Genomic DNA, 25668 nt, shown 5'->3' on the forward strand with positions numbered 1-25668 from the left:
TGTTTAATTCTTACCATTTACTGACATTAAATGTCTTCTGCCACGTATTTGCCCAGGTCCACCTGTATCTTTAGAAAGGGATGGAAGGTTAACATTGAAATGAATGAAACACAGGCTAACAGAACATCTGTACACACGCTTTATCTCATTCAGGGTCAAAGAGAGTAAGAGTCTAGCCCAGTAACAGCAGATGACGAGCAGGATGCAACCCTGGATGGGACCCTCATCCATCCATCCATCCATATAGATAGACAGACAGATCTGATAGACAGATGCATAAATACTATGAATTCTTTTTATCCAAAAAAAAAAAACAAAAAAAAAAAAAAACACTCAAGGAACTGAGTTTTCTCTGGTTTCTTTTATAGGTCCAACTTTATTTTCATCTCAAATTGCAGCATTTAAAATACAAAGCTTTTTTATGAAATGTTTTTCATATCTGAATGAACGATTATGTACACAATATATAGAACGATATATTACAGAGATAAAAAAAGTTTATACCTTTAATTCTGTAAAAGATTCAAAAATGATTTTCCTTAAAAGCCAAGGGATTTACAAAAATATATACTCTACTGAAACGCTGCAAATTGGACAAATAAAATATTCTAAAATAAATAATGTCTAAAGAAAGCTAGGAATAGAGGACAAATAAAACTGAACGACTCAGTGTAAGAAGTACCATTTAACAGACTGCAGATGTACACACACATTCTTTCTTTAAAAATAACAGAATGAGGCTCATGAGAATGTCTTTAACCTTGAAGTCATCACTTTTGTGTTCAGCTGAAACTTCTTCCAGTTTCAAGCAACATACAGCATTCTTTACACATTAATGTTCTGGTAAGTCTAAGATAGGGATTGGTGTTCCCCTCATAAACTGCAACACAGACGCTACTTTCAAAACACATAAGTGAACATGGATACCCTCTTTATGTTGAACGGCTGTTCTTTGCACTGTCCACGTACTGAACTTCTCCTTCTATTCACTCATCGCGACTCCAGATTCACAGTTAAAGTTAAGACCGACTTTCTTTCATGGTATTTCTAATCTTAAACTAGCGAGCTTCACACTTGTGTGTGTCTGTCTTGGTGATCTATTTAGAGCTATTCAGAGGTAATAAGGAGAAGAATGTCATACAGAAAATAAACCCAAGTCCTTATGTTACCTGTCATTATTGCTTTATCTCCACTCAATAGCATTTTTCCTATTTATCATTTAGTGTTGAGTGGATTGTAATTTGTAATTTTTTTTTTCTCTTTATCTGGACATTAATGGAATGATTTGATTTTTCCTTATTGAATTTTGATTTTAACTGCTTCTACATTGCACTTGTAATAGTGCTCACTGAAAAAGTTAGTGTTAAATCTGATGCAAAATTCATTCTGTTCTCTTTTGGGGTGTGGAAAATATAAGTTGTTCTAGATAAGAAGAATTTAGGACTATGAACACCATTTTGGTGCAGGCTTGCAATTCCATTGATCTAGCTAAATAATTTCCATTTTGCTAATTTGAATAACTCTGCTGACTTAATATAGTCATACAACAGCACTGAGAAGACTGGGTTAAGGGATGATAATGGCTGAAGATGCTGGGTTCTCTAAGGGTCCTTCAAAGTCCAATATGGTTTATTAAAATGTTTTGGTGCATGGTTAGTCAGACTTGAAAGGAATACTTGATGGTTGCTCTGCAGAATGTTGCACTGTACAAATTAATACCTAGCATCTGCACTATGACATATTGTATGTTACATGATCTAATTCTGGATTTTTATTAAGTAAAAAGCACAATCATTGCTATACTATTAATTTCTTTTAAATCCCAGCATTGTTACTCATGTATTTTATAGCTAGAAAACAACACAGAATATCACACAACCTAGTCTTTGGAATAAAGGATTGACAATGTGCTAATTTATATAAAGAATGTCTTGTTATCAACACTATGAATTAACCATGTGGGAAATTATATATACTTTTTTTCTCCTCATTATTAAGCTTTTTAACGTAACATTTGAATCAAGTATATCATTTATGAAGTGTACATTTTAGGAAATAAAAATATGCATTTACCCATGATTAAAAATGCATTGTGAATCTGAACATTGTACATCATACTTGTATCCAGTTCAACTAGATAAACCAAATAAGTGCAGGAAACACAGTATTCCTATAAAGAGGAAAATTAAAATGTGTGTGTGCACACATAAATATACACACCACCACATTAATTCCTAGCTTGGCTATCTGATCTGTCTGAAGTATGCAGTTCAACTCAACACATAAAGAGAGCTCAGTAGTAATTAGCCAGCTTTGCATCTTTTCACTTGTCTCACTACACTATTCTCACATTTATACAACAGTAAGAGGTAGAGGGATTTCAGATTTAAAAAAAAAAAGAAAAAAGAAGTTCATACTTGCCAATGATCCTTCAAGTATTTCAAAGTTTCAATAGCCTTTTTAGCATTTAGAGATGTTCTGTTGTTTTTATTCTGGTGTGGGTTGTAAGGGGATGGGGCTGGACCTATATTAAAAGTAAAACTAGTACAAAATGTAAAAATTCAAAGCAAAATTGCTTTTAAAGTGTTCTGATTGTCAAAAATAAAATAGTATACAAAGTTCCATATTAAAGACTCTGTTAATTAATATACCAAAAAAATTTTTGAGAAAAAAAAAAAAGTTTGCAGGTTTAGCAGTTAAGTCTCTATTATGAAGGTGCTCGTCACATTTCAGCCCTCCGACGTGCTTCCCGACCTCCAGCTTCTTCCTCCTCTTCTTCATAATTCTCTTCTTCATTTATTTCAGATTCATGCTTCTGGTTATTCTTTGATGGAGAATATTTTGCCTTTTTAGCAGCATTGTGGTCTTTCATATTTCCCTGAAATAAGGACAAAAATAAACTTTACAGTGCTTTTGACCATTCTTTGGATTACCCGTAAACAGCTCTGAAGATTAACTACCTGTTATTATATCTGTGACAATTTCTTTTTTAATCTTTCACAAATTCTCAAAAAAAGACTGAAAATATTTAAAGTGGCTCTCTCATGCTTTTTTAAAATTGTCCTGTAGTATTAGCTGATGAGAATATGTATTCATCCAGCAGCTGTTAGTTTACTTTTCCCAAATTTGGTGGCTGATACCCTGCAATATTGGCTAAAAAAAACACTAGGAATCAACACTGGGTGGGATGCCATTCATCCACATATACATTCACTTATCCCAAGCCATAAATGCAGCAACACCAACCTAGATAACTGACTGCCAATTCCAATCTGAGCTAACACAGGCCACATTCTGAGGTGTCTCCATTAACATCACTGCCATGCTTGGTTAATGGACTGTAAGAATCTTTTACTCTATACCATTGCAGGAGTACTGCATGTCCACAGAGACTGCAGGTTTTTACTGTATCACTTTGGTCAGCGGCTGTTGTATGTAAAGTGCTTTATAAATAAACCTGACTTGATTTGACAATTTTAAATTATAACCCATTTATTTACTAATAAAATATCATTTTGATTTTGCATTTAGTTTCAGTTCACTCATTTGTTACAATTCAGAACCATTAATTGCCAATTTTAATTTTAAACTGCTGCATTTAGGTTTTAATTACTGTCTGTTTTCTTAACCAGTCATCAGTTAATAATTAAGTGCAAATAAAAAAGGAGCCACTAGCTCTCCCACTAATTTGCTTCCATTTAAACCTGTGTACATACAACATATAGTGTCTGTGTTAATAAAATGTTTAGAAATAAATGAGAGATAAAGGAAGGACCATTAGTTACAAATATGTTCCAGACTACAAAACATATGAACTAAAAAATACGTTCTAAGAAAATGACAAATCTATGGTGTGATAAAGATTTTTCTTGGGATAATGAAAGCACTAACAAGACATACACAGTAATAAAATACAGTTAAACCTCAATTATTCATCAGAGGGCTCGACCGAGACCGTGACGGATAAGAGAAAAGAAGCAATTAGTCGTATTTATTAAAAAAAAAAAAAAAACTACATTAACAAAATTAATGAATTTATATAATGTTGTAATGACCAGCGTAATAAGCAAACACAACTCAGAGGTACTGGAGTTTTCTACGTTTTACTTGGAGTCTTCATTCTATAACAAACTGTGCCCTGTCTTATACTCCATTATCTGGGTTACAGAGCATATCTTCACAACAATAAAAGAAAGTTTTCCACATCAATAATTATCTCCTGCCACTCACATTCTGTCTTTTTCCATGCTGCAAACACTCCTGCTTATTTTCTGCTGACTCTCCTCAAAATGTCCTTCCGCAACACCTTCCTTTTTCTCCTAACTTCTCCTTTCACTCGTCTACTAAGAGGTGTATCCACCCCACACAGAACAGAAGCCGTTCACCTAGTCCTATTACTTGCACAGCATGCCGCCCCTTTCTGCTCCCACACAGTGCATCACTGGCTGCCTGCACATCTCAATATATTAACAAAACATAATATAACAATTTAAAAAGGAAATTACGATGCAGAAGAACATTCACATTAAAATAGAATAACATTACTGTCAGTGGTTTCCAATTTCAACAAGTTTTTCAATTTTGTCAGCATCGTGCTTTATTTTGTTCACTGTTGTTCTTCCTACTCTGTAAATGGAAGCAATACTTGAAATGCTTTTGCCATTTTGTAAATGTTTAATAATTTCAATTTTTTGTGACAATTCCAACACCACATACATATGTTTATCGGCCATAATAATGTACAGTAGTTTAATCATAACAAAAGAGAAAAGCTACATAAATGCTATTAAAGCTGAAGGTATGCAACTGACGCTGTGATTTCAAAATGCAGCATGACATGTGATGATGGCGAAAAACAGTAGCAGAAGGCAGAGTTGCTCCAATATGCATAGCTCACAGCGTACAGTCCTGCTGTAGCAATAGGTAGACACTGGCATACGCAATTTTCTTTTTTTTTTTTTGCCATGACAGTTAATGGAGACTGACAGTTAATCGAACGACGGATAATTGAGATTTTACTTTACCAAGTTAATGGACTTGTTAGGCCTGGCTTCTAATTATGAAACAAGCTGGAATGAAAACCTACAGCCACTGCAGACCCCAGGACTGGAGCCGAGTACCCCTGCTCTATTGGTTCCTTTTATTAAAGAGACCGTTTCTGTCTAACGGACCACTATGGCTAGAATGCTTGTTTTGGCCATTGTTAATATACTTATGACAGAGTTATTTGTGTAAACTCCAGGAGGTTTTTCATTCTCAATGAACTCTTGGTACTGCATCTTGAACCACTACCATAACATGTTTAGTCTTAGCTTATACATTATAAGCCTACACTGAGTTTGTTGATATTACAGACGATAATGGGCACTCTCTGTATGTATCTTAACCCCTAAAACACCCCAAGGTGGACAATGTTAAGGGTGTGCTTATCATAAAGGAGAAAAAGGATGGAAAAACAGGGTTAATGACACAAAATAACTAAAAGAAAGCAACAAATCCTAAATGCCTCTCTTTCCCTTCCTAAACAAAAGGTCAAACAGTTGTGTACTGTACGTAGTAGGGAAAGTTAGTCCACTTCCTACCTCAGTACCAAACCAAGCCCCAGTCAGAGATCTCTTCTAGGGTGAGGAATGCCCATTGATACACCCTAGTGACATCATTCTTACAACACCCCCTACTTGCTCCAGATCATTCCTAAAAGGTCCAGGCAACACTAATGTGGCTTGTGCTTTCAAAAATACTACGGGATCAGGTATAGCATATACTGTAGAAACATACTGCTGCTACCTAACAAACTGTGGGAACTGTTAGCTAAGGACCTACACCATCCTGTTCTTACATTTGTGCTCCTGGGAGAATTATATTCAAAACAATTTTTAGAAATGCTCTGCCCTGACACAATGATATATTCTGCTCCAATTAAACTTCTTTTTATTACAGTGCTTACTGTTGCCTGAAACTCCAATCCAGACTTGACACTGTACATACTGTAACTAACCATCTGCTTTAAACAGTGCTATCTGAGCTACCACTGAATAAAGCTGTGATTAACATAGGAACAAAATGGCGGCACTGTGAGGACTTTATGTTTTGATTACTCCAGTGCCTAAAATACCACCTGCCATGCTTATTAATCAAAAACTCAGATATGTAGGTGGAAAAGCCTTTGGTGTCCTGGATAATGGGCTATCATTGGGGCAGACCACAGTTTTCAAGGCTCAAGGACTGTCTCTGACGTGGTTGAGAGTATTGGTGCACCACATGAAACACTCCCGTCTCATTTTCTCTTCATACTGTACACCTCTGACTATAAATATAACACCAGGTCATGTCACTTGCAGAAATTCTCAGATGATTCTGCACTTATAGGGCATATTGATAAGGGGGATGAGAGAGTACAGGAGTCAGGTGGGGAACTTTATTTCTTGGTGCAAAGAGAATTTTCTGCAACTTAACATCTACAAAACTATTTACTTATTTAGTACTTAGTTCCACCTGCACCATCTGACACACAGGGCATTAAGCTTCTTCCATTGACTTTCGTCTGCAGTGAGGTTTTCTGCTTCTCACCATTCTATGTATGTTTTGAAGTCTACATAGTAGGTTGCCTGCCAGGTCTTAAAGAGACTTCCCTGTCTACTTTTGTTGGTCTTATCTCTAGTTCATTGCTGTCTTTGGTATTTGATGATCAGGTAATCAGCATGTGTCCCATTAGTTGCATACAACATATGGTGACAGTCTCTTCCAGTTTTGGTAGGCCTCTTCTTTGTAGCACTTTGTTACTGGTGACGGGGCTGTGATATGTGATGCCTACTATGCATCACAGGCATCTTCGATGTAACAAGTGGAGTCTTTAGGCTATGCCCATTGTCACCTGCCATGTTTCACTCACATATAATCGCTGTTCGTACCGTGATGCTATTGTATAGTTGTACTTACGCCATGGAGTTGTTTGATTTCATTGATTAGATATGGCATAGTTGTTGGAATATACAGTAGATGTGGAATGCCCATTGTGCATATTTTCATCCACACCACCACTTTGCGTGATGGTGCACCCCAGGTAAGTGGAATCAGTCACATCTTTGACCGCTCTGCCTCCCGCTATGATGTGTAATTTCAAGGTGTGGTTGATCATCATGACATTCATCTTCATGCCATTAACACGCAGACCAATCTGTCCAGTGGCCTGTTTTATATCTATCTATCTATCTATACAGCTTGTTGCATCTTTTTCAGCTGGCTGTGTTTCATCTATTAAAGCCACACTCTTTGTGAAATCAGGGTCAGTGAGTCTGGTCTGGGGGGATTTCTCGTTGTGCACCAGTAGCTGCCCTTCGCATGTTCATGTCGATAGCAAGAATGAACAAGAGCAGCAGTAATATACAGTACATCCTAGTCTCACAAACTTTTCAATGGTGAATTTGGTCCTAAATCCATCTTCAGTCTTGATGCAGTATGATGAATTTCGGTACCTGTCTTGGAAGAAATCGCTTTATGGAATGCCATAATGCTTTGTGATCTGTCACATGGAGTGTCTTGGTGTATTCTGTGAAAGTTTTTTTTTTTTTTTTTTAAATTGATGAGATTTAAGAGCAGTGGTTTCTGAAACTCAACACTAGACTTGATGATGTTTCACAGGATGCTTCTACATGACTGCGTCACAGAACTGCTCCCATCTCCCATTGATGTTTATATCCATGTCAGTGGAGTCTTGCAGCAGCTTGAAGTGGTTTCACAGCTCCATTTGATACTAATCTGTCACCACCTTGTCTTTCAACTTTTGTAGAGGTCGAACTTGAGTTGAAGTTGTACGTTAACTCTCAGAAGGTAATGATCAGACTCAACGTCCACACCTCCTTGCACTCTGACATCTCGCAGTGCTGACCTCCACCATTTGCTGATGCAGATGCAGTCAATTTTGTTTTGGTTCTTTCCATCGGATGATTGCTAGGTTTTCTTGTGGCAGACATAGATATTGCTGTCGCATTGGTTGTTTATATGGCAGAGAAGCAATAATCTTTTGCCATTATCAGTGGTCTTCATCGCTGATCTGGGTGGTCCCACTGCGTTTTGCAATCCAATCCCCTTATCCAATTCACTTCAATTGCCATAAATTTGTTTGTTTACAGTTGAGGTTTGGACCCTCCATGGCAGAGCAGTAAAACCATGGAACTGGTAATTGACTTTTTCGCCACACCTAAAAGGCTCTACACCAAGTCACTTTTCAGAGAGTGGATGTGCTTGGGGGTCCACATCAATGACAGGCTGGACTAGGCTCGTAACACAGAGGAACTATATAAAGAAAGGGCAGAGCAGGCTCTTTTTCTTTAGGACGCTGCTCTCATGTTAAGTATGTCACTACCCACATTAAATGTCTACAACTTTGTGATGGGCAGTGCGATTTTCTATACTGTAATGTGCCGACTAGTAACACCACTTCAAGACATACTCACCGAATGAACAAACTAATTAAAAGGACATGTCCTGTTATGGGACGCACTGTTGACTCACTGGAGAAAGCAGGAAAGGACAGATTGAAGACAAAACTTATGACCATTTTGAACAAAACTGTACATCCTCTTTCTGATACACCACCATTTAGCACTTTCAGCCAAGAATCATTCAGCAAAAGTACATCAAGTAACTCCACTGGGGCTCCTTTATACCTATGGCAATGTACCTCTATAATGCCTCACTGTGACTGCTCTTTTTAATAATTCTTGCATGTATCTGTTGGCAATAATATTTACTAATTTATTTAATTACTAGACATTAAGCCCATTACAATAACGGGCGCTAGAACAGTAGTGCATAAACATTAGTAGGAACAGTCTATATTAAATGTAAAATAATAATAAAAATAAAACAGAAACGTATATGAGTACAGTAAGTATAATTAATATTACATTTATCCTCTCCTCTGTGGCTGTTGATTGATGTGTTGTGTCTGTTTGAAGATCTCTTATCCTGCCTCTCTTTATTTTAGCTTCTTGCTGACGCAGTGATTTTCGTTCATCCGCAGTAAGACTTGCTCTGTTAGCTCTGTGTGTTTTGGCATTTTTCTGATGCTCATTTTCCTCTTTTTCAATAGATCTATTTGCTCGTCTTTGTCTTTCTCTTTGAGAATTTTTTTTACGTTCATTTTCCTGTTCTTCTATAGATCTATTTGCTCTTCTGAGTCTTTCTCTTTTAGCGTTTTTCTAATGCTCATTTTCTTTTTCTTAAATCGATCTATTTGCTCATATTTTTCTTTGTCTTTCAGCCTTTCTTTTGTTGATGTTTTCTTGCTGAGCTGACTGTTCTTCCAGGAGATGTTGCTTATATAGGATTTGATTGTCTGTGTCTTTAGTCCTACTTGACGTGTCCTTTTTTTTGGGTGGCATGTTGTTCGTAGATAGTCACAGTAATACAGGCTTGTACATCCGTAATATTTTCTCTTACAGTAATACTGGCTTGTATGTGGCTGTAATATGCGTCACTCTATTGTGTGCCTTTAATTTTCTCTCGCAGTAATACTGGTTTGTATTTCCGTAAAATGCCTATAATTTTCTGTGACAGTAATACTGGCTTTGATGTCCATAATATGCGTTTAATTTTCTGTTACAACAGTGGGCAATCAGCAGAGTCTCCCCAGCAACTGATGTAATGTGTGGCGTGCAGCTGATAGTTGTGCCTGTGGCGTCTCTCCAGCAAGTACTGTGCAGTTCCCCAGCAAGTATTTTAATATGTACTGATTGTATATGTGGCGTCTTCCCAGCAACGGATTTTATGTGCGCGAAAATAAATCTACTTTTAAAAGTCATCCTATTGTAATATCACGAAAATTTGTATATTTAAGAAAACCCCTTCCACGACTGACACTTTACCGGGCCAAGCTTCTTAATCGCAAATCTGACATCCTCAGAGTGAACACTTGCACAACAACAAACACTAATCCCACCTCTTTGGGGAAGCTGGTCTCCGCGTCTCAGTACCCGATTGGATTTTTCGTGCCTTATGTTTTAGGTCTTACCTCATTTACTGAAATCCGATTGGATCGGCCGCGTGATATTTTCTAGGTACCACCCTCTCGGTCTTGTGTGACGTGTCAGGCGGCCTTTGAAGCATCTGCTAGAGGCCGGTGACTCTGCTACTCATTCCGCCCTTCCCTGTACTTCCGCCTTGGCCGTGACTACCCAATCAGCACTCTCCCCAGCAACGATGTCCTTTATTAAAGAGTGCCCCGCGTATGCGCACTTCACCAGAAGACACACACACACGGACACACACAGGGGTTTTATTAAAGAGGATTTGTTTAGCTTCTGTAAAAAGCCAAATTTCCCATGTGGGAAAAAGAAAGTTCTGTTTACTTATCTACTGTATATCTGATAACGTAGCCGCTCTATATGTAAGTTAGCTACAATAGGGCTCAAAACTGTCCCCATTCCCACATTTTAAAGTTAACAAAAATGTTTTCTTGAAAGTGAGGTAATTTCATTTATGTATTAGTTTAACAGGTTTTTAAAAGAGTCAGCTACAAATCTGTTAGAAAAGCATTATCTTCTACCATGTTAGTATAAAGCTTTATCAAAAGTAACAATCAGAAAATTTTCTCTCTGTGGCATAATTTTCTGATGAAATCAGCAGAGTATCTGAAATAGAAGTGACTATTAACATGTGTCTTTTGGGAAAAAATTACAAAGTGGACTGTGTCAAGTTTTATACATGTCCTTATCTGCTACAAAAAGCTCTCCTGTAATCAAATGGTAAGTGTTTTAAAGTTTCAATGAGCAGCAAGTTGCAGTACTAAAAATATGAAGCTAACATTGACTTAAAATTGAGTACTGAGAAGAGTATTTTTAATTTAATAACCAAAGTTGGAGTACATATTTAAAAATTAGCCACCACCACCAACTATATTCCACAAAAAGGATTGCACTGCTCGGTATTTCCACTTTCGAACCAATGGAAAATGTAGGTCCAAGCATGGTAATAAAAATTCATTTTTAATAATTTTTGTCTAATTAATAATTGTTTTCTAAAAGGAATTCCCTATATACACTGCCTTATAGCATAAAAAACTGAACTAATACTGAGAATCCAGTCAAATGTATGACACACTCATTCACATTTTCAAATACATTCATAGTGGGTCAATTCAATCAATCTAATATACATACTACAGGTTGAAATGTCGCTGGACTCTTGTTTATCATGGTATATGAGACTTCACTCGCAGAGGCAAATCTGAGCTGCAATTTCTGATTATTAACAGCAAAACCTCACTTCAGCCAATGTTTGAATTTACAGTGGAACTGCCAGAGCAGCATCTCCTCGGTATGCAGCATCAGAATCTCTATCTGATAAGACATTATGAATTGCAGTGACACTTGTGGTCATTTATACACATACAACATATTCTTTCTGATCATTTTTCCCCCACAGTGAATGTAGCCCCCAAGGCACTTCAGAATTTAAGAGGTTGGTGTATTTTACATATACTACTTAGAAGCAATTAAAGTGACTTGCCCACAAACAGTAGGTCTAGTAGGTCACCCTAGCAACTTTTGATCTTGTGGCCATGCCATGAAAATGGCTATTACATACAAAACTCTATATCCCAGAACAGATGTTTACATTGCTGATATGTACAAACCTGACACACATCTGAAATGCTGACTGATTTCCTGACTATGTAAAAATGTTGGTTCTGCACTTATACATAAAATATATATTTGTTTAATTAGATTTATTTACTTGTTCTCCATTATCTTCATTGTATGGGTCTTCATTTTCTTCTGGCTGCCTTTTTTGATCTTCTGCTAAATCTTCTTGTAACTAAAAGGAAAAATAATAATAAAGTAAAACATGATCAAAAACGGTTAATTAATAAACATACATACATACATAATGTCAATTCTGCTTAATTCAATTCATGATCACAATGAGCTAGAGTAAATTTTCCTCAGGTTTAATAAAATCTCTCTCTATCTCAGCAGCAAGATAACAACCCTGGATGGCATGCCAATCCACCATTTAACATTATTTGAAATTTAGGAAGAAACAAGGACTACCAAGGAAAAACATCCCATAACTGCCGATTTAATTAAAAAAATAAATAAATAAAAATCTACCTCCAAATATTATAGATCTCAATGCAAAAGAGAGTAGACATGGTTGATGATAAATGTTCAGATGAAATGTAAACAAATGCTTAGAACTACAATAATTACATTAACAACTATATCAACAAGTATACAGTTATTATTAAGTGAACATTTACTTTTCACATCTACTCTCTTTTGAACTGGGGGGGGCGGGAAATCACATGGACACTGGGAGAATGTACAAACTCGACCAAGACAGTGGCTGGGTGCAGGCTTCGAACAGAGATGCTGGATTGTGATTCTGCATTGCTAACAACTGTGCCATTGTCACCCAAAGACTTCAGTACTTCAGAAAAATATTTTTTAAATCCAATAATCCATTTCCAGATATGCACTGGGGAGTTGCAGCCACGAAGTAAAAACAGCCTTGTGACATTTCTGCAGACGAGTAGCTCACCTTTAAGACATTATAATGCATTACATGAATTGAACATGATCAAAAAACCAGTTATACATCAATGTTACTATTCACAATGTCTGCTGGTTTTCACTGCAATTGGAGTAGAGTTGCCAACAGAAATTATGTATATGAATGCAGATCATAACATAATTTAAACAAGAATGCCTAAATATTCAGAGAGAAGTTTAGACAAAAATCTGTCCAACAGCGGGTAACATATGGGGCCTACCCATCCTATCCTATTGTCCCTATAGCAAATAAGGACTGTCTCTGAACCTAGGAATGACTAAAGAAGGGGATTGGGTTACAATCAGAAAACCAATGCATTTGGAGATAGGGCGATAGTTTGGGGCACATGTTTGTGAGCAAGAACAAGAAGCCATAGTTTTAAAAGGGACATTTGGCGCTTTGGAGGTGGGCAAGTAAGCTGTTTATTCCACATCATAGATAGGGATATCTTGTAACAGGAAGTCTTTTTTTTGTACGTGAATTTCCACTGTGTTGAGAGATTCCAATGACTATTCATGTGTATGTATAGGAGTTTTAACCAAATTATATTTTCTGCATCAAAAATCCAACTTGTAGCTATGGTACTCCATGGAATTCTCTGAAAATTCAGAACCTTACAGTTTGCACAATGAAAATAACCCCCAAAAGGCATATTCATAAGCAATCATTTGAGAATCATAGTCAGGTTTTTCCTCCAGTGAATTCCTGTCACAAATGCCTTATGTGCATTGTAATAAGGAAGCAGTAAAGAATAATGGGAAAAATCTTGTGTGTGCATGCTTTTACAAAAGTAAAAAATGGTTATTATTTGTAACAATAATATGGTAAGATTTACACCATTGCAGGGAGAAAAAAACAAACATCCATTGGTGCTATATAGAAATCTGTGGGCTTAGTTTCTGCTAATATTATATACTACGAAATAACAGTCTCTCTTTAAAACACTGCTGGGCGGGTGGGGGTGAAATTTTGGTTTGTTAAAGTTTGATGTGATTGTATAGAATGTTGTTTTCTTCAAACAAAACCAATACAATTATATATATTAAAAAAAAAAAAAAACAGTGCTGGAAAAACTTTAAGCAAATGGAGTGTCTAGGCATTTTCACTACATTTATCATGCAGCCTTCAAAGGATAGCCACTTGCGTAGCCATAAGAACTAAATAAAGGGAAGCAGTTTTTTTAATAATTTGTGCAGTACATTTATAATTTTACCACTAAATGTCAGAACAAATGAAAATATAATTGCAAGAAGAAATGCTTACAATATGAATAGCAAATGCTAACATCAATAACAGATACTGGAGTGTATTCAATTTATGCCAAATTTTCTTGGGGGTGGAGTATCAATGTTATTAAATTCATTTTCAGAAGTTGATGTTTCCCTGTAATTTGAACTACAGGACCAATTTTCCCAAAATAATTCAAAATTGATGTGTTTAAATTAAGTTTTTTGTGCTGGCAGTCATTAATTTGAAAGCATGCTGTGCAAAGAATTGTCTCCAAAGCAACTAAATTTGTCAAAGGCCCGTGTTTTTCCACTGAAAGAGTTAATAAATTGATGGAACCCTTTCAGCTGTACTTCAGGTAATTAATGATTTGCTTATGACAGTAGACTCTGGACAAACCAGCATGTCGTGCAGCATTTGACAACATTGGACAGAACATTCTATTGTCCAGAATGGAGAACATGCTGGGTATCTCTGGCACTGCCCTCCAGTGGTTCAAGTCCTATCTGACTGATAGCCAAGAGCTTGTTAGTCTTGGCAACAGTAGATCCAGCTTGGCGCCGGTCATACAAGGGGTTCCTCAGGGCTTTGCCCTCGTCCTTCTGCTCTTCTGTATTTATAAGCTTCCCCTTGGCTATATCATTCAGAACTATGGACTGGGTTATCATTTTTATGCAGATGATACTCAACTCTATTTCAGTGTTAAAAGTGAAACTTCACCAGGGCTTTTTGAGCTCACAACTTGCCAACAGTGAAATTAAAACCTGGATGGAGGAGAACGCTTTAACATTAAATAGCAAAAAACTGAACTCCTGCTAAGTGGCACTAAAGTGCATTTAAGAAAATATTTCTCATTCTCAGTCACTCTTGACGGAGATCTCATCAGACCTTCTTCTAATGCAAGGAATCTTGGTGTAATTTGATTCCTCTCTTTCTTATTCCACCTACATAAACCACATTAAGAAACTTTCTTACTTTCATCTCCGTAACATATCCCGTGTTCGCTCCTTCCTCTCCTTTTCTAATGCTGAGAAACTTGTCGATGCTTTTATCACATCCCACATCAATTATTGTAATTCCCTAATGGCAGGTGCCCCTTTCAAATCTTATATCACAGCTCTAGCCGATTCAAACCTCTGCTGCAAGAGTCCTTACACAGACCAGCAGCAGCGAGCACATAACATCCATCCTGCTTCGCCTCCACTGGCTCCCTGTGTCTTACAGAACTTAACATAAAATTCTATTGTTAAGCTACAAAGCTTTAAATGGCCTTGCACCAGACTACATCAGTGACTGCCTCTATCACTATGCTCCTGTTTATCTATTAAGGTCCTCCGATTCTGGTAATCTTGTTGTGCCTCACACTAACCTGCACTCTATGGGTGACAGGGCTTTCAGCTCCATAGCACCCAGACTTTGGAATTAACTCCCGAAATTAATTAGATCAGCTGACTCCATTCATTCTTTTGAAAAACAACTGAAAACTCATCTGTTCAGGAAGGCTTTTAACTTAAATCGGACATTCTACCTCCTCTTTCAGTCTTCCTCTCTGTCCATATGCTCAGTAACATTTGTGTGTGTGTTTTATATCACAAATTATGCTATTTTCTAGGCTTTGTATTATTTCACTCTGGTTTATTGCCTTTTATTCTGTTTAATGCCTTTGTATATCCTGCATCTATCTGTTTTAATGTTCTATTTAGGAAACATCTGTTTCCAATGTTACATACACCTGCTGTTTCTTTATGAGACTCTGTGAAGCACCTTGAGCATGGGAAAGGTGCTATATAAATAAAATGTATTATTATTATTTAAAAGGATCCAGCTTATTCTACATGCTTTTGTCTGTTCTGTAGAACTCGAAGTCCTTTGTAGGGCTAACCTCTTCTCCTTCTTCCTGGTACTGCTCTTCTAAATTGTCTTCTTGTTGGTCAGGATTTCCAGCCATCTAAATACAAAAGCAATAATACTTTAATTTGAATTTTTGTAGTTAGCCTAGACAGGTAAGCATCACAGCTAAAACCGTCATGCCAACACAAGCCTCACAACACCTTAGCCTAAAAGGCACAGTAGTTCATGTTCCCAAAAATGGAGGAATCCATTACATCTTAAACTTCACAGATGTACAGATATAACACCTCTGCTGATGACACACTGATGCACTTTTCTATTAGCAACATTATCACAAAATCTTAGTCTTTAATACTTGATGGAGAAAACCTCCATTATGTTCATTTATCAATAAGAAAGATTCCTTACTGCACACACATAGTTGTATGAATATCAAATAATTCTTACTTTTTTATAGTAATTATCCATTTTCTTTTCAATGTAATTCATTTAAATTTTGAAGTATCATTTGATGCCCAAATAACAACAAAACATAACACAATTCAAATGCTATTTCAATCACACAAGATACAGTTATTTTCAAATTATACAAAGCAAGATAAATCACTTAAATCTCTAATCTAGAATTATTTAATCCTTATTCTCTATTTTCTAGCGAGTATAAATAAATGTTGTGCTTTCTGGCAATGAGTTTGTGGTTAGCTGGTGTTTTAAAGTATTAATGCAGTGGTATAAAAAGCTTTTGGAAATCTAGCTTTACAATGAAGCATTAAAATATACAGACCCTACAGTTAATTTTCCATGTGTCACCATTTCAAAAAATAAATAGTGCAAAATAAATAAGGTGTGTGTATACAATTTACAATACAATTAAGTTTAAAATCACACAAGAAGTGCTGCAATGGGCTTTAACAGGCCATGCCTTTTGACAGCCGCCCCCCCCCCCCCCCCCCCCCCACTCACTCTTGACTCTCTAAGAAGATAAGGAAAAACTCCCCAAAAAAACCCTTGTAGGGAAACAAATGGAAGAAACCTTGGGAAAGGCAGTTCAAAGAGAGACCCCTTTCCAGGTAGGTTGAGGGTGCAGCTGGTGTCAAAAAGAAGGGGCTCAATACAATACAATACACAGAACAGAAGACAAGTGCTTTTACATACACTGCTCAGAAAAATTTAAGGAAAACTTAAATAACACATCAGATCTTGTTGAATGAAACATTCAAGTGGAAATTCGTTGAGAACAAAATGATGGAACAACGGCCAATGGAAACCAAAATCACCAACCCATTGAGGGCTGGATTCAACATCACGCCAAAAATCAAGTATTGAAATCACAGGCTGATCCAATTTGCATGAATTTCCACACCGCAACTCACAATGTGACTCAGCAGTGTGTACGATCCCCGTGTGCCTGTATGCACTCCCAACAACATCTGCTTCTCATAAGACAGTGGATGGTGTTCTGGGAGATCTCCTCCCAGACCTGGACCAGGGCATCAGTGAGCTCAATCTGTGGTGCTACTTGATGGCGTAGGATGCATCCATATATAACATCCCAGAGAGTGGCATCAATGCCTTTGTTATCCAGGAACTGCCTACACACTCTGGTCACATGAGGCCAGGTATTGTCCTGCACCAGGAGGAAGCCAGGGCCCACTACACTACTGTAAGGTCTGACAGTGGCTCTGAGGATTTCTAATACCTAACAGCAGTCAGGGTACCGTTGCCTTGAATGAAGAGGTTAGTGTAACCCCCCCAAAGATATGCCTCCACAGACCATCATCAACACACTTCCAAATCAGTCATGCTAGATGATGTTGCAGGCTACATAATGTTCGCCTTGGCATCTCCAGAATCTTTCATGTCTTTTAAATGAGTTCAGTGTGAACCTGCTGTTATCTGTGAAGAAAACAGGGAGCCAATAGCAGAGCTGCCAATTCTATATTCTCTGGCTAATGCCAATTGGACCGCATGTAATGGGCTGCGAGCATAGGTCTCAGTAGAGGACGTAAGGCCTTCAAGTCACCCTCGTGGAGCCTGTTTGACAGTTTGGTCAGAAACATGCACACCAGTAGCCAACTGGAGGTCATTCTGTAGGGCTCTGGCAGTGCTCCTCCTCTTCCTCTTTGCACAAAAGAGCCAGTCCTGCTGCTGGTTTGATGCCCTTCTACGGCTTTGACCAGTTCTCCACATGTAATGGCCCGTCTCCTGGTATCTCCTCCATGCTCTTGAGACTATGCCAGGATACACAAAAAATCTTCTTGCGATGGCACATATGGATGTGTTATACCTGGAGGAGAGGGACCACCTGTGCAACCTGAATCAGCTGCAGGTACTGCCTCATGCTACGAGTAATTCAAAAAACAGAGGAATGAGTAAGAAATGATAAGGAGATAGCAAATGTCTGTGGCCACCACTTGCAAAACCATTCTCTTTTTGGGGGTTGTCTTACTGTTGCCTCTCCAATGCACCTATTGGCACTTTTATTTGCACCAAAGCAGTTGAAGTTGATGCACAGTCACTTGTGATTCCTAACTGGACAGACTGATATCCCTGAAGATTAACTGCCTTGGTGTTAGACTCTGATGATTACGTGCTCCCTTAATTTTTTCAGCAGTGTGTATACACACACACACACACACACACACACACACACACACACACACCACTTTTGTCTCATCTGTCAATAGCACACTCTTCCAAAAGGTTTGGGATGATCAAAGTGCTTCCTGGCAAGTTAGACAGAAGCATTTGTGCTCTTCTTTGTTAGCAATACATCTTGCTACTCTGCAATAAAACCTAATTTTTCCCCAGTGTTCTTCGGATTATGGAGCCATGAACACTGACCTCAGCAGAAGCCTGCATTTTTAAATGATTTTTTAGGATCCATTGTGATTTCCTGAATAATTTTATGATTTGCCCTTACTTCTATCAGGCCTGTTACTCTTGGGAAGATTCACTATGTGAATGTCCATTTGAACACTGTCTCTCACTGTGGTTTAGAAAGGATTACAAAGGCATTTCTAAGGCTCTGGGAATTTGACAAACTTAAAGATGTAAACAATGTCCCTATTCTGATCTGATCTTTATGCCGGACACTTGAAATTGATGGTACTGGTCCAAATAAGTGAGGATTATATTAAATAGGGCTGGCCCTAATTATCCCTTTCAATGAGTTGATTTAACTAAAGGCAGTTACTTTTTCCATACTGTGTCAGTTAATGCTGGATAACTTGGTTCATCAGATAAAATGCTACTGTATAATCATTCATTATATTATCATGCTCGCCATTAATTAATAACATAATGGACTTTTTATCTTAAAAATACATATTCTCAAACCACTAGCAACACAATCAATAAAATCACCACCAGAACAATCAAAAAAGTGCCCTACTCCATGCTTGCTTTTTGCTTCGGCTTTGGCCTCATCGTGAGTCTCAGCTTTATGCTCAAGGTTATCATTTGGGACATTTTCTTCTCTTTCTTGCTCAGCCTCTTCAAACTCATCTTCACCTTGATTGTTGGGATCATCAGCTGGGTTCACATCTTCTAATTCTGGTCTCTAAAACAGCAAGTGGGGGATGAGTGAGAGACACCACAAATTTTCTAACATTATGCCAATCACTATAAAAACTATAATGCATTTTAAATACATTTATGAGTGACATGTGAGGACTGTATCTAAAAGAATATTAAAAAGCAATGAGAATAATTTATCATCATTTTTGTGGAGTAATATTTTTTTATTGTTTAACTCGTATTGTAAAAAATAAAACAGATAAACAGTAATATGGTAAAGCACAAAGCTAGTAACAGTAAACATAACAGTAAACATAATATTAAATATAACTGGTTTTAATGAAGTATTTTTTCAAAACAGACCTGAATATTTTGAGGATTTGGGTCATCTTCATTTCTTTTATGTTCCTCTGCTTCTTCATGGTGAATGTTTCCATCTTTAGTCAAATAAATGAGAAAAAAGGTAAAATCTTCCCAGATACCTTCAAAGTTCACTACGGTCATGCTAATACTACTACCAATGTGTGCTTAAAACAATTTTTGTTAGAAAAATAATAAAATTCCTTAATAGCTGCATTAGGGGCTAAATCACTCACTGCTACTCTCATAAAAATTGTATATATATATATATATATATATATATATATATATATATATATATATATATATATATATATATATATAAAAAATCAGTCACCTTTATCCTCTTGGTTATCTTCACCTTCTTCTCCATGAACGATGTCTGTATCAATGTGTTCATAAGGAGACTGCTGCCTATAAATTAAACACAATGTCTTATCAAGCACAGACAGTAAAAAAACAAACATGTTCTTTTCTTCATGTAATTCAAACTTTTATCTTGCCATTAAATATACCCAGGCAATGTCATATACTTCATCCAGTTTTTAATAAAAATTACAAAAATTCCTAAATTTTTGCTTTGTAATTTTTATTGAGAGTTGCTTGATGTGTGGAAAAATGTATTTAAATGATTTTAGCTAAAGGCTGCAACATAAAATGTGACAAAGTGAAGGGGTCTGAATACTTTCTGAACCCACTCTATACAATATACCCACTCTATATATAAGTATACACATATACATATATTCATTGCACTTGTAGTCTGAGTCTCGACGACCTGAATTGTGTGGGTGGTTACCTACCAGGTAACGTTTGTGGTTGGTCTGCCATTCGGCAAACATCCGCCACGGTGCCCTCTTTCAGTTGCGAGAAGCAGATCACGGAATGTTGCATAGTTTTACTGTCAAATAAAGCAAAGTGTACACGACACGTATTTCCCCCCCCCATTTGGGCTCATCAGGCGTACACACTCTACTGCTCCCCTTTTGGGGAATCAAACCTCGGACATTATACATACATATATATATATATATATATATATATTTTAGTAGCTGCCAAATAATTCAAAGAATGCATGTATTTTACTGTAATTGGGGCTCATAAGGTGTCCACACTTTTGCTTCTCCTTGCGGGGGTTGAACCTTGGATGTCGAAGCCCAAGGCAAAGCCTCAGACGCTGCTATATAAACACATATACAGGTCAAATCCCCTTATAGCAAATACCAAAGTAACAAAATTTTCAGAATAACCAATACTTCTTGTTGGCCTAGACAATTATTCATTCAATGCAACATCATGTTTAACGGATTTAATTGTAATGAAATTTATATTTTAGTATAATGAACGTTTTTTCGATCAAAAATGGCCACCGAAGATGATAATCCGTTACAAAAAATACAATTTTGCACCTATACTAATTGCAGAATCCTGGGAAACCTGCCACATGTGGTCTCTTTCTTGTTAGACCAAATGAAAGTAATAGTCTGTTGCAAAACTTCTGCTTTTGGGTAATCTCAACAAGACTTAGAGAGTGTAGGAACAACATCATATAGGTTTAGCCAAATTCTGAGTCAGTGCTACAATGAGCGTCCATGTGGGTAGTTATGTGGGGAAACTAGCATTTCTGAAAGTTTTCTGTGCAATGAGACCAGAAACAGCATCAGTTTACACTGAAAGAAAAAGTTTCATTTTCAAGTAAAATATTTTTTGCAATTTAAGAAGCATTTTTTTTTTTTTTTTATATACAGGTATTGACAAGCTTGGGTCCCAGAGTTGTATGCAAGACAGAAGGCAGGTACAGTCTGGAGTACTCAAACAAGAGCTGTGACATGGGGGTAGTCATCCTGCTTTAGCGCTTCTCTTCAGATTAGAGGAACACCAGCAGCTCGGAATCACCACTGTGCAAGACCAGGCGAGTGCAAGGAAGAGCATGTCAAAGCCCATTGTTAAAGGTTCCAAGCATCATGTGACAATCACGTTACATGGTAAGCCTGATCCCGCAGAGGACAACCAATTACTTTGCCTTTTGTTTACTGTTTACCAGACACAGCACAGCAATTATGGAGCTATCCTTGCACTGCTGCTTTTAGAGATGGTGAATCGCTGGAGACGCCGGTTACAACAGTATACTATTTTCCCCAGATTCATTATAACAAAATATTTTTTAAGATCCAATGAATTTTATATATCCATCTATCTCCTGTTGTAACAAAATTAACAAAATTCATATACAGTACTGTGAAAAAGTATTTGCCCCCTTCCTGATTTCTTATTTTTTTGCATGTTTGTCACACTTAAATGTTTCAGATCATCAAACAAATTTAAATATTAGACAAAGATAACCCACGTTAACACAAAATGCAGGTTTTAAGTGATGATTTTATTTATTAAGGAAAAAAACTATCCAAACCTACTGGCCCAGTGTGAAAAAGTAATTGCCCCCCCCTTGTTAAATCATGAAGTAACTGTGGTTAATCACATTTTTTGGAAAACTGAGTTCAATTTCACTAGCCATACCCAAGCCTGTTAACTGCCAGACCTGTTGAATCAAGAAATCACTTAAACAGAACCTGTCAGACAAAGTGAAGTAAGCCAAAAGATCCCAAAAAGGAAGACATCATGCCGTGATCTAAAGAAATTCAGGAAAAGATGAGAAACAAAGTAACTGACATCTATCAGTCTGGAAAACATTACAAAGCCATTTCTAAAGGTGAGAGCCAATGGAGAAAACATGGAACAGTGGTGAACCTTCTCAGGAGTGGCCGACCTACAAAAATTACCCCAAGAGTGCAGCGACAACTGATCCAAAAGGTCACAAAAGAACCCAGAACAACATCTAAAGAACTGCAGGCCTCACTTGCCTTAGTTAAGGTCAGTGTTCATGACTCAACCATAACAAAGAGACTGAGCAAAAATGGCATGCATGGCAGAGTTCCAAGGCGAAAACCACTAATGGACCAAAAATAACATAAAGGCGCTTCTCACTTTTGCCAAAAAACATCTTGATGATCCTATAGACTTTTGGGAAAATATTCTGTGGACTGACAAAACAAAAGTTGAACTTTTTGGAAGGTGTGCATCCCGTTAGATCTGGCATAAAAGTAAAACAGTATTTCAGAAAAAGAACATCATACCAACTGTCAAATATGGTGGTGGTAGTGTGATGGTCTGGGGCTGCTTTGCTGCTTCAGAACCTGGACGACTTGCTGTGATTGATGGAACCATGAATTCTGCTCTCTACCAAAAATCCTGAAGGTGAATGTCCAGTCATCAGTTTGTGACCTCAAAATGAAGCGCACTTGAGTTCTGTAGCAGGACAATGATCTAAAACACAGCAGCAAGTCCATCTCTGAATGGCTTACAAAAACAAAATGAAGGTTTTGGAGTGGCCTAGTCAAAATCCGGACTTGAATCCAATTGAGATGCTGTGGCGTGACCCTTAATAAAGTGGTTCATGCTCAGAAGATCCCTCCAATTTGGCTGAATTAAAGGAATTCTGCAAAGAAGAGTGGGCCAAAATTCCTCCACAGTGATGTGAAAGACTCATTGCCAGTTATAGCAAACGCTTGATTGCAGTTGTTGCTGCTTAGGGTGGCACAACCAGTTATTAGGTTCAGGGGGCAATTACTTTTTCACATAGGGCCATGTAGGTTTGGATAGTTTTTTTTCCCTTAATAAATAAAATCATCACTTAAAAACAGCACTTTGTGTTTACTTGGGTTATCTTTGTCTAATATTTAAATTTGTTTGATAATCTGAAACATTTAAATGTGACAAACATGCAAAAAATTAAAAATCAGGAAGGGGGCAAAAACTTTTTCACAGCACTGTATATGTGGTATATGTCATTTTCAATATGATCAAAACAAATTTGTACTAATAGATGATCATGAGCAAAAGAAGAATGTTTATGTCACTGTTGCTTAAAATGTATGCTCTTTTACAAAACCCAAAACAAAAGATGGTCACAATATTTATAAAAAAGGATATCTAATTAAAGAATCCACTTTCTTTGTGTTTTGGCCAAGCAGGATAAAACAACTCCAGGAATTCAGTATTTTTTTCACCCTGTACTGTATATATTGTATTTATTAACTAAAAAGGCATTATTTATTGGGGGATGCACTTGCATTTAGACCACACATCTTTATTTTAAATCCTGATAAATTCAACTCAGACTAACTTGTCTAGCTTCTGATAATTTTACTCATCTCTCAGTTTATTTCCATACATTTGCTACTCAAAATGTTCTTCTCTGGCATAATACTGAAAGTAAAAATGTAACAGCATGGTTCTGCAAGAGTGCATAAAAATGTTTTACCTTTGCCAAATGTGGCTGTCATTCTATTGCTGGAAGTGTAATTTATGCAAATAAACAGTATAAGAATATTAAACTTTGGTTTCATACTTGCCACAAATTTTTTAATTAAAGTGCGGTTATTGATTAAAATACCATTTTCTAGTATTAAAACTCTGCTTTCATTCACCTTGAACAGTTTTAAAGATTACAGCTGTACAGAATACATTTCTACATAAGTTGTATTTTTTTTATCTTGGAAAGGAGTAATAAATAAATAAATAAATAACCTGATTTGCTGCTGTTGCCTGAAGATACGCTCCTTGTGTTCTGCCTCCATCTGAAGCTGCTCCTCTCTTTCTTTTAACTGTTGTTGTCTTTCGGCATGCTCTCTGAGCCTCTGTCGATGGACGTTTTCTTGGTGCTCCCTAAGTCTCCGGGCCTCTTCTGCTCTCTCTGCTGCCAGGCGCTGCTGCTCTAGCTGTTCCTCATAAGCAGATTTCAAATGTATTTGACCATTGAGCTGCTCCTAAAACAGAAATGATAATCGTAACTGAATATACGACAAAAAGAAAATGAAAGGTTAATGTCAGATTTCTACAGGCTGTGAAATTATTTTTAATTACTTTCAGCTCCTATTTATTGTTTCTTATAAAATGTTTTTAAAAAGGATACAATATTCCTGTGTATATTATTTATTTCATAATTTGTTTTTTAAAGACAGTCTAGCAATGTTTTAGAAATCAGTTCAATACAGGACTACCAGTAGAGGGCAACATAAATCTATTTTTTGATGATAACTAATGAAAGCCACAAAATCCTGATCATGTCTTTGTGCATTTTATTGATTTTCTTTTTTTTTTTTTTTTTTTTAAACCAAGTCCTTAAGGATTTCCAACTGGAATGATTGAATAATCAAATATCAAAATTGCACATGTTTTGTGAATATTATAGATTCACATTCACAAACTCATTATTAGTCTTTTTTCATTAATTGAATAAATTATTTCAGCTCTTGTATAATGGAGAATTAAACAACCTCATAATTTAGCTTTGTTAGTGTTTCTTACTGTTAATTACTTTCATCTTTAATAACAATTTGTATATAAACAAACAGCAGAAATCTGCATCTGTACTGCTAATAAATGCCATCAAGTTTGGAGTACCAAAAACACCTACATGAACATCACTCTTAACTGGATACAGAAAAAAAAAAAACTTTTCTAGCAGTATTCTAACTTACTTTACCAGTCAAATATATCTCTTCATATGCTTTCTGATCAAAATAGCAGAGATTCATGAGAAAATAATAATCTTCCCATTACGACTTATTTTGTAAAACACTTATTGCTTTATCTTTCTACTTAGCATCTTATACTCACAACTTACCATTCTGAAGATGTAATTTATTATTTTACACTTCTAGAAAGATTGTTCTTATACTTCTTATTTCATGTACTCATTACTCCCTTTTTCTCTTGATCAAGTATCTTATATTCGTTACATTTATTATAAACACAGATATATTTTTCTGAAGAAATGGAAGAGCTAATCAAAAGGAGATGTAAAATTGAAACAAGGTGTATTTTTCACAATGCATGCTTTAACAATTGCCCTAAACACAAAATATGAGAAACTTAAGCATAATGCACAGAAGAGTAAAGTATCTTTAATAACATTGATGATATAACAGCATCATTATTAAAGAGTTACTTTATAAAGCTCTGTTTTTCACCTATGAACAAAATAAATGCATTACATACTGTACACAACATAATGCAAAGTATTCTGAGATGGTTTACACCTTGAAAAATTGTTTATACAGTAACATCTGTGCAATAATATAACCAAGTAAA

At 36.6% G+C, this 25668-nt stretch overlaps 1 protein-coding gene across 2 annotated transcripts in view; it reads right to left on the reverse strand.

The window, feature by feature from the left end:
• Positions 1-1181: 1181 nt before the first annotated feature.
• The window catches only part of golim4a (golgi integral membrane protein 4a), a 102639-nt gene continuing 78152 nt past the window's right edge, over positions 1182-25668 (reverse strand). For both annotated transcript variants that reach the window (XM_028794487.2, XM_028794486.2), the window contains 7 exons: positions 24103-24341; positions 19853-19929; positions 19519-19592; positions 19031-19198; positions 15668-15733; positions 11740-11820; positions 1182-2878 (listed from right to left, as the gene is read on the reverse strand). In XM_028794487.2, coding sequence (XP_028650320.1) covers positions 2723-2878; positions 11740-11820; positions 15668-15733; positions 19031-19198; positions 19519-19592; positions 19853-19929; positions 24103-24341 — 861 coding nt within the window. In that variant the 3' untranslated portion in view covers positions 1182-2722. The remainder of the gene's footprint in view (positions 2879-11739; positions 11821-15667; positions 15734-19030; positions 19199-19518; positions 19593-19852; positions 19930-24102; positions 24342-25668) is intronic.

Source organism: Erpetoichthys calabaricus, chromosome 2 (assembly GCF_900747795.2).
Source record: "Erpetoichthys calabaricus chromosome 2, fErpCal1.3, whole genome shotgun sequence".
Classification (NCBI taxonomy): Eukaryota; Metazoa; Chordata; class Cladistia; order Polypteriformes; family Polypteridae; genus Erpetoichthys; species Erpetoichthys calabaricus.